Raw genomic sequence first — 18,350 nt, forward strand, 5'->3', positions numbered from 1 at the left:
GCTGTTTTAAAATCGATTGAGTTTGTAAACACGTACAAATGATAAAACTTTTACTCTATTAAATTTTGCAATTAATCCTCTGAACACATGCGTGCTGAACCGTGGGCCTAGTCACGGATCACTACCAACTACGATCTGCTCCCTTCACTAAAATGTCATGGTTCCTAAACATGATAACAAATATTATAGATAAATAATGAACACGTCAAAACGAAAACACCGATAATTACAAGACCAAGTATGTCCTTTATCGTTTGTTTGTCCGCTGCTCTCCGACAAGTAAACTTGGTGCTCTCTTGTGTAAAAAAAATTCAAAACACAACACTGATCTCTACTAACTCTCATGTCTCGCGTTGCCAGTAGTCAAGTCTCAGTAGGGCTACAATTGCCATCTAGCAGTTGGGAATTGTAATTGCATTTTTATTTATAAAATATCAATAATATCATATAATGTGTATGAATGTAACATTTAACAGCTTGTGGGATGCATGACATCATATTATCAAATGCAAGTAAACTTTTGAAACATTTAAATTAGCATTATTTTTGGCATAATAAATAATTCTATATTTAATAATGCTGTAAAATAATTAAATCAAGTATAAATAATGCTAATTTAAATGTTTCAAAAGTTTACTTGCATTTGATAAGAAGCTGCGTGGGCGAAAATTACATGTAAACAATTTTAAGGCTATTTTGGCTATGCTCATCATTAGGGGTGTTCCGATCAGGATTTTTGAGGCCGATCACAGACATCATTATCTGCCGATACCGATCACCGATACCATTCTTTTTAAAGCCTTCTATTTATCATTTATAACTATTTATAGTGATACTACAATCAGGATTTTTAGACATTTATTCAGGGCTTGATTTTCATTTTTGAAAATGGGGGAAATTCCCCTCTTAGGTAACTCTTGTGAGAGGGGAAGCAGCTTTCACACAGGAGTCCACTACTGATCCGTGGCTGTTTACCACAAACACAACATTTATCCATTATTTTGATTTCAAATCCAAACACTGTCACTGAAAATGCTTTTTCAGCATTGCAATTCTTTTTTTTTTTTACACTGTACAGTAATACAATCTTTCACAGACATGTTTAAACACAATAAATATAAACAACACATTATTCAATGCATTTTGATTTTGCATTTACTTCTAGATTTATATATTAAGTTGTTCAAGCAAGTGGCAAAACATTTAAACTACTTTTCTTACGTTACAAACTTACCAGTGACAGAAATAGTCAGCTCTACTGCCTTTTGCATTTAAATATTTATTACCATCTAAAGTGCCATCTATTATTGCCTTGTTTATCTAAAAGTGCTCTTTACCTTTAAACCTAGCCAAAAAGCCATGTGTTGACTGTGAAACACAGTAGACTTTAATTATAGGCATTTATGGTGTAATTACTAAATTTTCGTGTCAATCCATGTTCATATTTACTGCAAACAATGTGCTATCACTTTAATTCAGCGCTCCGCTCCTGAACTCACTGCCGGGCTACAGCTGTGTGCAGTGAACGCTTTAATCCATTACCAATAGCGCGGAAAAAATATGCACCACGTATGCACTGCAAACGGAGTAATGTGAACCTGGCATTATGAGTGTGCATGAGCGCACGGTCTCCAGGAGAGTGCGCGAGCGCTGAATGATTAAACGCTTGCAATAATTAAAAAGTAATGCAGTTTATAAACTTTAGTGACGATGTGACACTACCTCGATTGTGCAAGTGACAATTCCCGTGTCAACTGTGCAGCGTGCAGCTCGCTTATAGACAGACGAGATGTGTGGTGATTTGAAGCCATTTGCGTATTTTGAGAGAGAAAGAGAGCGCGTGCACGAGTGGCGACTCACTCACGCTGTTTGTGAAATTACGTCTCAACTTAATCCCAACGTGATTATCGGCCGATAGTGATCGGTAGCCAATCAATCGGAGCCCCCCTACTCATCGCTGGTCTGGTTACTGGTATAGGGCTAATAGCAAAGCCGTTAAAAATATTCCACTGATTGCCTCGATTTCGCCAGGTGGGCTAAAAGCAGACTACTACATGTAGCCCGTCCCATTTAGAGCTAAATCGTGGCTACATATAGACCATGTCATTAAATGACACTTATATCTTTGTAGGTATTATTGACACTGCGAACATGATGGGATATCAACCATCTCATGCGCTGCCTGGCCAAAAACTACAGTGAATCAGGTTTGACATAAGTGGGCTACAGATAGCCGCTCAGCCTGTGCATAGCCATGATTTAGCTCGTAGTCAAAGTATTGAACATGTCAAAGAAATGAAACCAAACACCTTGTAAACTCTGTTACTTTGCTTACATGATGGAATATCATACATCTCACAAGTTATTTTCACCAAAAAACAACATGAAACCAAATTCAAGGTTATTTGGGCTAGAAGTGGGTTACACATAGCCGGAATATATTAGGTCTATAGTTAACCGAGACGGTGAAATGACGGCTATTGCTTTCTGGGCTTATGTGTGCACTTGAGCACATAGGCTATGTAGGCAATTAAAGGCTCATTATTATGATTGAAATAGTTTATTAAGAAACGTGCGATTAGTCGACTAATGCTTTAAATGAACGACTACTAGTCGACCAGAAAAATCTTTAGTCGGGGGCAGCTCTAATAAAGATATAGTGTCGTAATGGCATTCTTAGCAGAGAGTGAAATCTAACATCTCTGTTTTGTAATCCAAGCTTTTCTGTTTAGTTTTTCGTTGTTTCGTGTTTGTTATTGTATCCCTCCCTTTGAAAGTGTTGGCCCTCCCCGCATTTATAGGAGGCTACGAGAGCAAACTCCCACACTGCTCTGTAAAAACAAGATGTGCAGTACAACGCTTTTTTCTGAATGCCAACTTCCACATGCCATGTTTCTATATTACCATAATGCTTACCACATCACTTGATATTGTTTACAAAAGCCAAAGGTATCTAAATTTCATTACATATCGTGTTTTTACACGTTGGCATGTTTGTTTTGGTCTGAGATGCAGTGATCCTGTGTAACATTTAATGGTTGAAAAGCACCTTAGTACTTTCTATTAGCTACAGGTTTAGTAGTACTCATCTCTGAAATATCAAATATTACTTGTTAACCATCATTTGAAGTTATTTCATTGTTTATACATTTCATATTCATTCTCACACACACACACATCTTTTTGGAGTTTCACAACCTCTGGTCATTGTATTATTTTACTGTATGGAAAAGAGAGAAGTAAGCACTCATAAAACAAATCCTTATGTGTTCTACAAATGAAATAAAATCATACCATGTTAGAGAAAACAATACAGATACACTTTTGCTCTGATTACATGATTACATTTGTACTAACATTTCTTTTTATGTTATTTGTTTCATTTTCTTGGATTGTCTGGGAAAATACCTTTTTACATTTTTTATGTTGTCACACTTTAGTTTGGGGACCAGTTCTCACTATGAGCTAACTCTTAACTATGACTTTTCCTCAGTAAACTATTAAATTAGTTCCTTATTAATAATTAGTAAGGTAGTTGTTAAGTGGGGTAGGATTAAGGGATCTTTAAATTATGGTAATGCAGAATAAGGCATTAATAAGTGCTTTATAACAACCAATATGCTAGTAATATGCATGCTAAAAAGCTACTAATTAATGTTGAGAATTGGTCCCTAAACATGTTATCTTTTACGTTTATTAATTGTCAGTATTTTAAGACTCATATACTCTCTTTAGGTGGAATAACTGTTTCCATCATCGCATTCGTCTTTACCATCAAATTTCTGTGTGAGCTTGCTGCTCGTGTGGTCAGCTTCTTACAGAATGATGACCCTGCCCGACATGGGGACCGCAGTATCTACGACTATGTGCGGGGTAATTATTTGGACCCACGCTCATGCAAGGTCTCCTGGGACTGGAAAGAGCCACAGGAAGTGGGTCAAACCATGAGTTTCCGAGTGCAGGTGACCAATCACAAGTTTTTCTCAAAGTTTTTTCATGTTGTATAGTCTGTACTGACTCAGTTAAAATGACTACAGTTTTATGTATTTATTAGTTGTTTTGAAATCCCCCTCCCAGCTCTTTTACAAAAATGGCCAGCCTTTTCCTGCACACAGACCTGTGGGATTGAGGGTGAACATCACTCACATAGAGCTGGCTTTAGAAGTCCCTGTGACCCAGGAGGTCCTTCAGGAGCCCAAGTCTAATGTAGTCAAAGTGGCCTTCACTGTGCGTAAGGCTGGACGCTATGAAGTAGCTGTCAAACTTGGAGGCCTGAATGTGGCTTACAGCCCTTACTACAAGATATTCCAACCAGGTAAAATGCAAGTACAGATTCCGAAATTCTTTCTTTTTTTAATGCTCTCTGTGTTTGGAATGAGGGACCTCGTATACAAGGTTTCATCCTAAATGTCAGAATTAGCATACACCATTTTTAAAACTCTAGGAATATAAACAATTTTACAACCCACAACCCTCATATAGTACTTGGTTGAAAGACCTTCTGCTTTTAATACAGCTTTGATGAATTTCATGCACGTTTCTCTGTGATTTTTTTTTTATCTAGCCCTTAGTGGGTTAATGAGTTTGGTTTCCATTGACCATTGTCACATACATTTGTTCTAAACGAATTAGGAAAGATTTTCAACTTCAGTATTTCATTCATCGAGATCCAGTGTGTAATTGAAGTGTTCCCTTAATTTTCTTTAAGCAGCGAATATACTAATGAAAGGTCATATTTGACACTTCTCAACTCAACAATTTGTAAGCATTTTTTGGTCATGCTTACAGTCTTGCATTTTAACATTTATGGAGTGTACTGTTTGATTTGCAGCCATATATCCCTGTAGACAAGAATTTGTAAGAGCTGGCAATTGTTGACATTATTCAAATTGACATTTATTCAATCATTGATGCCCAGGTCAGTTTATCATGATTCCTCAAACGCATGCTTCTTACAAAATACAAATTATGTAGGACACTACATAAAATTGCAGTAAATAAAATGTAACTCCCCAGAGATTGTAATAATTTACAAATGTAAGCTTGTAATATAAGTTTCTGAAGATTCAGAGTTTAAAAATGGCATCTACAGTCATGGCCAAAAGTTTTGGCAGTAACATAAATGTTGTGTTTTGCAAAGTTTGTTTGCTTCAGTATTTGTAGATTATTTTTCCACATGTTTCTATGGTATACTGGAAAACAATGATAAGCATATCATAAGTTTTAAAGGCTTTTATTGTCAAAAAATATAATGAGTCAATATTTACAGTGTTGACCCTTGTTCTTCATAACCTCTGAAATTCGCTCTGGCATGCTGGATATTATCTTCTGGACCAAATCCTGACTGATGGCGATCCATACTTGCCTTATTAGTTCTCGGAGTTGATCACAATTTGTGGGCTTCTGCTTCTCCACTTGCCTTTTGAGGACTGACCACAGGTTCTCTATGGGATTGAGATCCGGGGAGCTGCCTGGCCCCGGGTCCAAAATTTCAATGTAATGATCTTCGAGCCACTTCTTTATCACTCTTGCTTTGTGACATGGTGCTCCATCATTCTGGAAAATGCACGTATCATCACCAAATTGCTCATGGATTGTTGGAAGAAGTCACTCTTGCCGGATGTTTTGATACCATTTTTTATTCATGGCAGTGTTTTTGGGTAGAATTATGAGAGTGCCCACTCCCCTGGTTGAAAAGCAACCCCACACATGGATGGTCTCAGGATGCTTCACTGATGGCACATCACAGGACTCATGGTAGCGTTCACCTTTTCTTCTCCGAACAATCGATTTTCCAGATGTCCCAAACAGTCGGAAGGGAGCTTCATAAGAGAAAATAACTTTGCACCAGTCTTCTGTGGTCCAATCCTTGTACTTCCTGCAGAATTTCAGTTTGTCCTTGACATTTTTCTTGGAGAGAATTGGCTTCTTTGCTGCCCTTCTTGACACCAGGCCGTTGTCCAAAATTCTTGACCTCACTGTGCGTGCAGATGCTCTCACTCCAACCTTCTTTCATTCCTGAGCAAGCTCTGCACTGCTGGTGACACGATTGGAGGAGACTGTCCTGGCGCTTGCTGGACACTCTGGGACGTCCTGAAGATTTCTTCACTGCAGTCGAACCTCTCTCCTTGAAGTTCTTGATGATCTGGTAAATGGTTCTTTCAGGTGCAATATTCTTTGTAGCAATTTGCTTGCATGTGAGGCCATTTTGATGCAAAGCGATGATGGCTGCATGTGTTACTTTGGAGGTCACCATTGCTAACGAACACAATGATTGGAAGCGCCTCTTCCCTCCTTTTATAGCAATAAGTCTGCTCTTACAATCTAATTAGTATGATAGTGATTAACCTGACCAGTACTCATTCACACTGTCACATGTGCTGCTGATATGATTAGTAAATTAATGTTAGCTGGTCATTTTGTGTCAGGATCAAAAAACTGTGAAATTTGTTTTTTTGTGAAAAGTTAATTTTTTTGATTTTTTTAGAAATGATTTCAAATGCATCTGATCACTCTACACAATAATCTAGAAGCAATGTGAATGAACACCACAACAGCTTAAGCAGCCAACTTTGCAAAACTCAAAATTTATGTCACTGCCAAAACTTTTGGCCATGACTGTATAACAGTTTAGTGGCAAATTAAAAGTGATAATGTCAATATATAAATGTAGTGTTTTTAAGTAATACAGCTATGTAATAATTATATAACACTTATTTAATATAATAAGTCAGTTATTTAAGTAGTATTGTACAAAATTGTGTTAAAACACAATTGAGCCTTTGGAAACACTGTAACAAAACTGAATTAACTTGAGCTGTTACACATACATACATTTAGCCAGTGCATGTGCTGAAGTTAAGTAGAAATCAGGCCAAGTCAAAAGAGCTCTCACAAAAGCTGGAGCTATAGAGAACATGCATTATTACATTAGAAAATCTATGGCTGCAAGACAATTTACAAAACACTTAAAGTTCCTCGAGACACAGCTGACAGCCTTGTTCATAAGTTTAAAATATGCTGTACCAGAAAAGCTTTGAGGGTGTTGAAGAAAAGGCACAAAATCATCGAGAATAAAATGTTTGATTAGAGCAACTGAGTAAAATCCCTCGATTTACTGTCAAAAACTTGCAAGATAGTTTGATGAAAGGAGGCAAAAACATTTCAGTTTAATTTACAAGTATGAAAAACAGCAGAACGTTTTTTTAATAGTAATTAGTTACTAGAAATAAATCATTGTTATATCATTATTTTGAAACATTCTACTGTCCAAACAACTTTGTCTTCCAGTGCAAGTTAAAATATGTATGAATGCTTGCAGTCTCTAAAAAACAGGCTCGCACTACAGTATAGAAAGTCTTTAATAAGGGCCACGAAAAGAACCAGCATATCCTTTGCCAGTTTTCCTTTTTTTAAGACTTTTTTTGTTAGCAATATAAAATAATTATCTGGTAATATGTTGTTACATTTAAGCTTACATTAAGCTGTGCATTTAGAAAAACTTTTTTTTGTAGTAAAATGAAAAGATGCTGATGACAAATGACATGAATTGCATGTGTTGCAGGTACAGTGGTCCCATCCAAAACAAAGATAGCGTATCACTTCTCAACACTGGTTCTGACTTACGGCCAGCAGCACACACTGCAGATAGAACCACGGGATGAGTATGGCAACCCCACCAGTAACTCTGTCTCACTTGTGGATGAGGTCAATTACAGCATGCATGTCCACCCAGTAAGGACACTTACTGCATACCCAGAGTTTTTTTTTATTCAAGCTTTCAAAGTTTGGATATAGGTCTTCGCATTAAAGGGGTTTCAGGTCCAGCAGAATTAGTTGGGTTTCCATTCAGATCTCTTTTTCTTACTGTTCCTACAGTTGGGCACAGTGGATGAGGAGAGCTCAGATGATTGCTACAGCACATCGGTATCATCAAACAAGCCACAGTGCCAAGTTCTGATGAGGCTTACCTTCAGGAAAAAAGGCTGCTTCAGAGCATGCATCTCATACAGGGACCAGCCCCTTAGCAATGGGGAGTTTGACATCATTGTACTCAGCGGTGAGTTAATCTTGGCATTGGAGAGGTTGTTGTAGAGACTTTTTACCAACATGGTAAAACTCAAGGATCACCTTGTCACCAAATTCCATGAATTTTCCATTGTGTTTACTGGATAAAAGTAAAACAAGAAAATAACTTTTCAAAAATAATTTGCTTAACTTTTCCATTACATTAAATCACAATTTTTCGAAAGACGTGCAATTTAGGTAATTTGGTGAAACTTAATGTAAAACAAGTGACAATAACAAATCTGCCAGTGCAGACAAAATACAACTGTATTGAACATACATTCTCAGAAAAGTCTTAATATGTTTCTCAAATCATCAATATATAGTACGGAATGAATATCTAGTATTGCCAGTGCTAAAATGTATTGCTCCGAATGGCCATATTCAGATTAATCCCCACAAGGTTCTGCCTGTTCTTTTCTGGCCACAACCCACAATAGTACTTCCTAGGTTTTGCAAATTTTTTTTATGAAAGCTTTGTGTAAAACTTGAATACCTAATATTAAACCTGACTGATTTAATAGTTTTGGCTCAGTCTGTTTCAGTGGTGTTCAACAGACTTGAACCAATAACTGAACGGACAGTTCTGTTGCCAGTCAGTAAAGCTACTATTAATGTAACCCAGGGCTTCTTCAGATACTCTCATCGTGTTTTCAGGATGAATCTGAGACAAGGGGTCACCCAACATGTCAATAGCTGACAATTTTGTCTGATCTACAAACTATGTTTCACAACCAAACACATGCAAGAAGTGATGCAGGAAATAATGTAAGATCACAGACAGTTCTCACTAGAACTGGAGCAATTATGGATATATAGTACTTAGGAAAAATATAAGACTGTATTTCTTCCTGTTAGAAATTGTAGCCCGCAAGAAGCTAACAATATAAGTTGTTTGTACACTGGTTTGCAGTGAAAAAGAAAAAAAAATGAAGAAGATGGTTGCTTGCAGAAGCCATGCATGCTGATGTTTCTCTACAGATCTGACTCTACCCCCCGAACTTTCCAATGCCCTGTATCATGCTCTTTCATTGGCTGTAGCAGTAACACATTTCACACTGCAGGACTCTGATTCGGCAACAAGTCCAGATATTTAGCATGCTAATGCTGGGCACACATTGTTGACAATTAATGAATTTATTTATTTATTGCATTTGTACAATAATCTTTAAAAATCAGTTAATTCCAAGAATCAGTAATATGCTAATTAACATTTGCCCCTTTAATCATAAATGAGTGGAAATGAGAAGTCATGGAGTTTTAGTGATCAAAGTGTGAGAACTCTGTTGTTCTCTGCAATGTAATTGTAAGGGCAATAATGACAGAACACAGCAGATTGAATACATAACATCCAGAATAGTGGAAGCACATTGCTGTAACCTTTTCTCAATGTCTTTTCACCATTATGCACTCACACAGAAAATGAGAAGAACTGTGTGGAGAAAAATGTATCTACCCCAGGCATAAGCATCTACTTTGAGGCCTACCTCTACAGCATGGGCACTTACAGTAGTTGTCCTTGGCAGTTTCTAGCATCCTCCCAGCTTGCCCTGCAGAGACGGCCCTCCATGGGTGATGATGATGAGGAACATGACTCCCCTGTAGAGGGGCAGTCAGAGAAGGTCAAGAAACCAAAAAAGGTGTATTGCTATATGTCACCAAAGGTAAAATTGATTTTAAATGGGTTAATGCTACGTTTGTGTGGTTAATTTTGTTTGTTAATATTGATTCTTTGTTCATTTAAATACTGACTTATTGTGTTTCAGCAATTTTCCGTGAAGGAGTTTTATCTGAAAATTATTCCTTGGCGCCTTTTCACTTTCCGTGTGTGTCCTGGAACTAAGGTTATCTTTTTTTCAGACTACCTTATTTTCTGAACCATTTTACCAAAAACACTATTCTTTTGCTGACTGCAAAAGCTGTTATTTTATTCAAGAATATATATTTTTCTTTTTGTTTTAATTCTGGCAGTTCACTTACCATGGACCAGACCCTGTTCATAAATACCTAACACTGGTAGTAGATGATGGGATTCAGCCTCCCGTAGAACTCAGCTGTAAGGACAGAAATATCATGGCTGCAACCTTTATCCGCTTTCTCCACAAGAATATTGGTTAGTGTGAGTGGCAGTGTAAAATACAATCAAATGTAGATATATTGTTGTGTTTGATTTGTGCTTTGTTTTTTTGTTTTGTGTGTGTTTACATCTTCTAGGTGGATCAGAAACTTTTCAGGATAAAGTGAACTTTTTTCAGCGGGAGCTGAGACACATTCACTCCAAGAGACCTCGCACTAAAACCTGCCTGAAAATCAGCCGTCACTCACTCCTTGAATCGGTGAGCACATCTGGCAGATCATTCCTCATGGGCCATACAGGGGCCAGTTGCATAAATTTAGCCAACATCTTAAGACTTAGAAAGTCTTAAAAAATAGTTTGACCAACTTAGCAGTTGCCAAAGGGTAATCAGTCTTACTTTTCCAATACAAATAAGACCAATCTACCTTTTCATAACTGAATTAAAAAAGTTATGACCAGTCTTGAAGAAAAACAATTAGTTGACTAACTTTTTAAGACTAGTCTAAACCGTTTATGCAACCGGCCCCAGAACAGTACAGAAAGACGGAACTCTCAATACCAGGGCCGGACTGGGATGCAATTTCAGGCCGGGAAATCTCACACTCATCCAGGCCACAGATAAAAAAGGTCTAAATCTTTAGTCTGGGGCCGTGGAAAATAATTAAAGGTTCTCTCTTGCACTGCACCTTCACTTCCCTTTCCCTTTTCTTAATTTTCTCCAATATCCCCCCCTTTTTTTATTGCCTGTCACTTCTTCACCAGCAGGTCTACTGTTATGAACAGAACTGTGTCCACCTTGTTGAAAACAACCACCTCGTTTCAATTTGTTAGGACAGAATGTTATTTATCTTAAAATGACTCAAATACACTAGATTTAACAAACCTATATTTCATACAAATATACACTACTAGTCAAAAGTTTTTTTTAAAGATTTTTAATGTTTTTTAAAAAAGTCTCTTCTGCTCACCAAGCTTGCATTTATGTGATCCAAAATACAGCAAAAACAGTAATACTGTGAAATATTTTTACTATTTAAAATAACTGCTTTTGATTTGAATATATTTTAAAATGTAATTTATTCCTGTGATCAAAAAGCTGAATATTCAGCATCATTACTCCAGTCTTCAGTGTCACATGATCCTTCAGAAATCATTCATGCTCATTTGCTGTTCAAGAAACATTATTATTATTATTATTATTATTATTATTATCAATGCTGAAAAAGGTTTTTCTGCTTATTATTTTGTGAAAACCATGATACACTGCTATTTAAAATGATTTCATTTTTTTTTATTCAGCAAGGATGCATTAAATTGATCAAAAGTGACAGTAAATACATTTTATAATGTAAAAAAAATTCAAATAAATGCTGACTTTCTAATCATCAAAGAATCCTGAAAGATTTTTTTTTACAAAGATATTAAGCAGGAAACAATGTCTTCAACATTGATAATAATAAGAACCATTATTAATAATTTAGCACCAATAATTGCTGAACAGCAAAAAAAGTCATATTAGAATGATTTCTGAAGGATCATGTGACGCTGAAGACTGGAGTAACGATGCTGAAAATTCAGCTTTTCATCACAAGGATAAATTACATTTTATAATATATTTAAATAGAAAACAGTTATTTAAAATTTAGTAATATTATTTTGTATTTTTGATCAAATAATGCAGCCTTGGTGAGCAGAAGAGACTTTCAAAAGCATTAAAAGGTAGTGTATTAAAACACATTTTCTAAAGTGCCTAAATGTCAAAATTAGTACAATATTTTTGTTGAAAAATTCTAATACTGAACACACTATTGAGTTATTAGGCTGTGACTCATATTATTTTTGTGTTGCTGTCTGCTCTAGCAAAAGTTTTTTTTAAAGATTTTTAATGTTTTTTAAAAAAGTCTCTTCTGCTCACCAAGCTTGCATTTATGTGATCCAAAATACAGCAAAAACAGTAATACTGTGAAATATTTTTACTATTTAAAATAACTGCTTTTGATTTGAATATATTTTAAAATGTAATTTATTCCTGTGATCAAAAAGCTGAATATTCAGCATCATTACTCCAGTCTTCAGTGTCACATGATCCTTCAGAAATCATTCATGCTCATTTGCTGTTCAAGAAACATTATTATTATTATTATTATTATTATTATTATCACTATTTAAAACAGTTGAGTACATCAGGATTTTTTGATGAATAGAAAGATCCAAAGATCAGCATTTATCTGAAATAAAAAGCTTTTGTAACATTATACATGCACTATACCAAAAGCTTGGAGTCAGTATAATGGTTTTTGTTTTTTTGGGAGGGGGGGGATTATAGAAATTATTAGTTTTATTTAGCAAGGATGCTTTAAATTGATAAAAAGTGATGATAAAGACATTTATCATGTTACAAAAGACTTGTATTTCAGATAAATGCTGTTCTTCTGAACTTTCTATTCATGAAAGAACCTGAAAAAAATGTATCTTAAATAATAAAAATATTTCACAATATTACTGCTTTTGCTGTATTTTGGATCAAATAAATGAAGGCTTGGTGAGCAGAAGAGACTTCTTTAAAAACATTAAAAATCTTACTGATCAAAACCTTTTGACTGGTAGTGTATTAAAACACATTTTCTAAAGTGCCTAAATGTCAAAATTAGTACAATATTTTTGTTGAAAAATTCTAATACTGAACACACTATTGAGTTATTAGGCTGTGACTCATATTATTTTTGTGTTGCTGTCTGCTCTAGCTCCCGCCCTCCCTTTACAATAAATCCACGCGAATATTTGTCTCTGCTAAATTTTTAATGTAATTTTACAATCGATATTGATGTCCTTTTGCACAGTATTCTGAATGATGATTATAATGGAGTGCTAGTACTGATACTAACAGTTTAATACTTAACTAGGTTAATAAAGACAAAACTCTCTAGCGTATTTACAGATGAAACTGACCTGCACTTGAAGCCCTGAACAGGTCAGTGATGTTGCTACATTTCACTGCTTTTTCTGGCCGCTTCATCTCTTTCATCGAGTCCTGCGCATCGGTTCTGTTCGGAATCGTTTGACGGAAGCGCAGATCAGACAAGAGCTGATTCATATAGTGCAGCGCTGCCAGTCAAGACTAACCGATTTATGATTTATTATCGAATGAAAAAACGGAAACGATCACTTTGGTACATTGAAAAGGCATAAATATAAAATAATAATAATAATAATAACTGCAAAAAAACACTGCAGCGGGCCAAATCAGCTGCCAGGCCACGAGGAATTCTCCCGGTGCTCCCGATGGCCAGTCCGGGACTGCTCAATACTCCTATAAGCCTGCAGCCCTGCACCATTTATTTCTTTGGTGTAGTGCGGTCTCTGAATTTTATGGGAATTAAAAGTAACACTTTCCCCCCCCCTTTTTTTCAGTCTCTGAAGGCCACACGGAACTTTTCTGTGTCGGATTGGAGTAAGAACTTTGAAGTTGTGTTCCAGGATGAGGAAGGTTGGTTTACCGATTGATGCTATTAGCTTTAATAATTATTCTTACGCATTTCTCAAAACCTGTCGAGAGCATAATTACATAAAAGAAAATTACATAAAATGAAATAAAAAATAAAATAAAGCATATTTTTTAACCATTAAGATTTGTTTTCATAATGATATTTCATGACTTTTTTGTAACCATTAATAAACCCATAATCATATTTAAAGGTTGATTTGTTCTATGTGTTTGGGTGTGTTTATTAGCTCTGGACTGGGGTGGGCCACGGCGTGAGTGGTTTGAGCTTATCTGTAAGGCTCTGTTTGATACAAATAACCAGCTTTTCACACGCTTTAGTGACAACAACCAAGGTTTGGTAAGTGATAGTTGTACAAAACAGCTTTTTATGCTGCTTGATATTGCAAACGGGTATTTCTTATCATATTATTTTAATGTATTGTTGTAATTATAAACACTCTGGTTTGTAGCGCAAATAGTTTTTATTGTATTTACTGCATTTTGCTATTTTTCTAGTTATTTACCTAAAGCAACTAATTAATTGGAAGTCTTGCACATTCACAGAAAATAGCTTATTATAACGTTGCAAAGTAAGGTGGATAAAGAGTTCTGTACAATTGTCTGTGTATATTACGCTGCGATATGAGAAAGTATTTTAAAGGGGATAAAATTACACTCATCACATTTAAATAAACTGACGTGATATACACATTGACTTTTTAATGTTGATGTTGGTCAAGAGTTGATATGGAATGAGCTGTTCTATGTTTTTTGGGCAGGTCCACCCAAACGCTGATCGCCCTCCTCACCTGAGGGTGAAAATGTATGAGTTTGCAGGACGAGTGGTGGGGAAATGTCTGTATGAATCAGCTTTAGGTGGGGCCTACAAGCAGCTGGTACGAGCCCGATTTACCCGCTCCTTCTTGGCTCAGATAATTGGATTACGAATGAACTATAAGGTGACAATTGATTCATAGCCTGCTAATAAATGTACATTTTAACCTGTACTGATATAGTTTATGCCTCCTTTACAAATGAACACTAATTTTATGAGTAGTCATATCTCCTCTCTTTGGGTGCAAATTTTGCAACGCATACCTGTAAACTTGTCACATTTGAAAAAGACCATTTACATGATTCATGCAAATCCAATGAGATTTTATTTGGGGGATCTTTCTGTTCATAGCAATTATATATGACAAACAAAAACACTTTTTTTTTAAGGCTGAAATGTGAGGTTTATCTAAACATAGTAAGTATATAGTTCTATTTCTAATATCAGAGCCCCAGTAAACGTTTTTTTCAGTCTGGAGTTTGCAAGTATGCAAATACTCTTACCTTTCCTTGAATGAAATTATGTGAGTGTTTGTTTATTTTTTGTTTTTCTTTGCTTTGGCAGTACTTTGAAACTGATGATGAGGAATTTTACAAAACCAAGGTGTGCTTTATTCTTAACAACGATGTCAGTGAAATGGACCTGCTGTTTGCAGAAGAAAAATATAGCAAGTCAGGACACCTGGAAAAGGTAGTCATCATTAATTCAATGAAAAACGAATAAAAAATGAAATCTGTTCAGTTTAATCTTGATTCCAAATACAATAATACAGTTAAGTGCATGTGTGTATGAAAGTGGTCTTAAGGCAGGGGTGTCCAATCCTGTTCCTGAAAGGCCAACATCCTGCAGAGTTTAGCTTCAGCTGGCTCCAGCACACCTGCCTGGAAATTTCTAGTGGGTCTAAAGACCTTGATTAGCTGGTCCAGGTGTTTTTAATTAGGGTTGGAGCATATATAGGACAGTGGCTTCCAGGAGCAGGTTTGGACACCCCTACCTGAAGGATTATTTGAAGGTACAGGTGAATTTTTGTTGTACACTTTCACTAATAGTAATAATATTACAGGTGGTGGAATTGATATCTGGTGGTGCTCAAATTGCAGTGACAAATGAGAATAAAATTCACTACTTAAACCTGTTGGCCCAGTACAGACTAGCCAGTCAGGTGCGAGATGAAGTAGAACACTTTCTAAAAGGTAAGAGCCCAAGTTTCTGTCTCTTTATTTAAACTTCTGTACGAAATCTCCTTAACCAAATTAATTGAATGACCTCTTCTGTTCAGGTTTGAATGAACTGGTCCCTGAAAACCTTCTGGCCATATTTGATGAGAATGAATTGGAGGTGAGAAATTACATTAAATTGTAGATATACAGCAAATTAGAAGAATTGAAAATCATTCAATAAAGGAAGTTTATTAACAATGCTCCCTTAAAATATAGTTAAGGATTTCCAGAAAAAAGACCACATAACAATAGTTTTCATAGCTGAACCCCTTTATCTGAGCACAGTTCAGTTTACATACCCTGGTTATATAAATCCACATACTAAACATATCTTTGGATTTCAGACCAGTTTGATGAGCTGTTCCATAAACATCCCCTGGCTGATACTTTCTTGAGGGAACAATTTTTTTCTTTCTTTTTTTTTTCAGACCCTTTTAGCAGCTTTTTTTTCCCCCCAAATAAAAAGAGCATAGAACCAAAACTAGCAACTTCTTGACTGGACTCTGGACTCTGACTGTCAGTCCAAATCTGATTTTTGTGCATATCTGGTCATAATCTGACAAATACGATTTTTATGAATCCATTTCAAGATGCATTCTGGTTTTAAATCCTATTCAGATCTCATTTCCTGAAGTCCTTTTCAGTCTGATTCCAGCTCAGATCAAATTTCACTCTTTTCTTAGAGGTCGACCGATTGATCGGTTTTGCCAATTAATCGGCACAGAGAGTTGATCGCTGGAACTATCGGGTTATCAGCAAAAATCCATGCCGATAGTTTTTCTGAGTTGCGTCCATTTGTGCATGGAGTGGCTGAGAAGGGTCCGCTGTCATTATACAGTGCGAAAGCAGCCTCTAGAGCCGGAAATCACTGACACCTATGGTGCCTTTCCACTGCATGGTACGACTCGGCTCGGCACGGCTCAGTACGGTTCGGCTCGGCACGGTTTGCGTTTCCACTGCAGTTCAGTACCGCTTTAGAGTGGGTGGGATTATTCACGTCATTATAGTTGCGCCGCCTCTACTGCGACTACTGAAAAAACTTTTTCATTCCGCGTCGCCCCATCAAGCTCTCGCTGGATCCGCTCCTCTGCTATCAACGAGAGGAACGTCTGTTCTTCCGCAACAGACAACAAAACTTTTTGGTTGTTAAAAAAAGTTGTGCTCGTTCAAAACAGTTGCGTTCGATCCTTCGCTGGCTGTGCTGATTTAAATCACTGATTTAAATCAGTGTAGTGACGATTCTCTCCGGCCAATCCGTGATCAGCAGAGTTTACACTTCACGTTTTGGAAACGGTACGGTTCACTTGGAACCCCAACCGAGGTGGTACTAAAAACAGTACCAGGTACTGTACCCAGTGGAAAACCCCCAAAAAGTGAACCGTACCGTACCGTGCTGTACCATGCAGTGGAAAAGCACCACTAGTGTTGTTTGTTTTGACACATGAGGCTGAGCGGGAGAATTCAGATGCAGATTTAAATGCAACCGACAGAAAGTGCCGATCACATAGTTTTCTATTAAATTACATTATATTTGTCCCAAATCATTGTTAATGTACATAATGACTTCACCCTATGCTGTAAAATTGTGTATTGTGCATTTTTCAGTGAATCGTTTGTCTTTCTGTGGCTCTCATAAAGTATGCTTCATTTATTGAGCTATAGATCATGCTTTCTCTTTCCATTTGCTCTGTTTATTTAAACACCGAACTTCAAACTCATATATGCCACATTGTTCATTATTGCAGTGAACCCTTGCCCATTTGGGGATTTAAATAAACTTAGACTGCCGCTTGAACTGAACGTGACGCATCCGGTTTGTGTAATACCTGCAAGTTCTCCTAGACGTGGGCAGCCCTGTGCTATTGGATAATTAGATAATTATCGTGTTCTAAATCAGAAGCATATAAAGTGTGCGATTATGGTCCGTGTACTTTTGTGTCCATTCATTTTACATTTTTTTAACCAAGTAGTGAAATACGGAAAATGCGATTGTTTCTTTAATGGTTCAAACACTGATGAATAGAATAAGCAGACACAAACAAATTTAAATTTTTCAAAATTCGTAAGAACAATCATTTTAAGCATATTGTATGCATTATAAACATTGAAATAAGCATGTTTTTTTTCATGATGTTAATGCACCCTCACTAATTTCAGAAGCACCCTCAGTGATTTGATTCTGGAACCAGGCCTGCCTGTACCAGGAGATTATATTTTTAAATATTTCTAAAATATGTTTATATATTTACCACGTATATATTAAAGCCTCCTGTGCATAGCACATTAACACGATGTACTGTATGCTTTAACCAACCGCTTGGTGCTCTCCAATACCTTGACCCAGATAGCACACAAAATTATGACGAAATGATGCCACAATATATAATTTCATGATGATAAAGTTTCCAGGAATCTGCCATGTCTATTTTAAAATCATATTTGTCTGTGTCTGCATTAGTCCAGAGATGTGGGAAAAGCATTACTTTTTAAATTTGGCCAAAGAAAACATAAAATTGAAAAAAAATTCTACATTTCTATATTTTCTATATTAATTTGTGCATCAAATCTTTGTTAAAGGTGCAAAAAGTCATAAACAAAAATCAGAAAAAGTCAATTTTTTACTTTTTTGGGCAGCATTTTGTGTGTACGGTTTAAATTTACATTGCT

At 36.3% G+C, this 18,350-nt stretch overlaps 1 protein-coding gene across 5 annotated transcripts in view; it reads left to right on the forward strand.

Moving 5' to 3' along the window:
• Positions 1-18,350, forward strand: part of LOC107573237 (apoptosis-resistant E3 ubiquitin protein ligase 1-like) — an 87,552-nt gene that overhangs the window by 49,518 nt on the left and 19,684 nt on the right. For 3 of the 5 annotated variants that reach the window (XM_016259671.1, XM_016259673.1, XM_016259672.1), the window contains 14 exons: positions 3,736-3,962; positions 4,078-4,315; positions 7,565-7,734; positions 7,879-8,059; positions 9,487-9,731; positions 9,834-9,911; positions 10,039-10,180; positions 10,282-10,403; positions 13,556-13,631; positions 13,877-13,986; positions 14,408-14,587; positions 15,028-15,153; positions 15,527-15,656; positions 15,743-15,801. In XM_016259671.1, the coding sequence (XP_016115157.1) occupies positions 3,736-3,962; positions 4,078-4,315; positions 7,565-7,734; positions 7,879-8,059; positions 9,487-9,731; positions 9,834-9,911; positions 10,039-10,180; positions 10,282-10,403; positions 13,556-13,631; positions 13,877-13,986; positions 14,408-14,587; positions 15,028-15,153; positions 15,527-15,656; positions 15,743-15,801 (2,084 nt within the window). Of the gene's footprint in view, positions 1-3,735; positions 3,963-4,077; positions 4,316-7,564; positions 7,735-7,878; positions 8,060-9,486; positions 9,732-9,833; positions 9,912-10,038; positions 10,181-10,281; positions 10,404-13,555; positions 13,632-13,876; positions 13,987-14,407; positions 14,588-15,027; positions 15,154-15,526; positions 15,657-15,742; positions 15,802-16,027; positions 16,156-18,350 lie in introns of those variants that run through there. The other 2 variants (XM_016259674.1, XM_016259676.1) reach the window with 2 other exon arrangements.

This window comes from Sinocyclocheilus grahami, unplaced genomic scaffold (genome assembly GCF_001515645.1).
Source record: "Sinocyclocheilus grahami isolate Dianchi unplaced genomic scaffold, SAMN03320097.WGS_v1.1 scaffold1901.1, whole genome shotgun sequence".
Classification (NCBI taxonomy): Eukaryota; Metazoa; Chordata; class Actinopteri; order Cypriniformes; family Cyprinidae; genus Sinocyclocheilus; species Sinocyclocheilus grahami.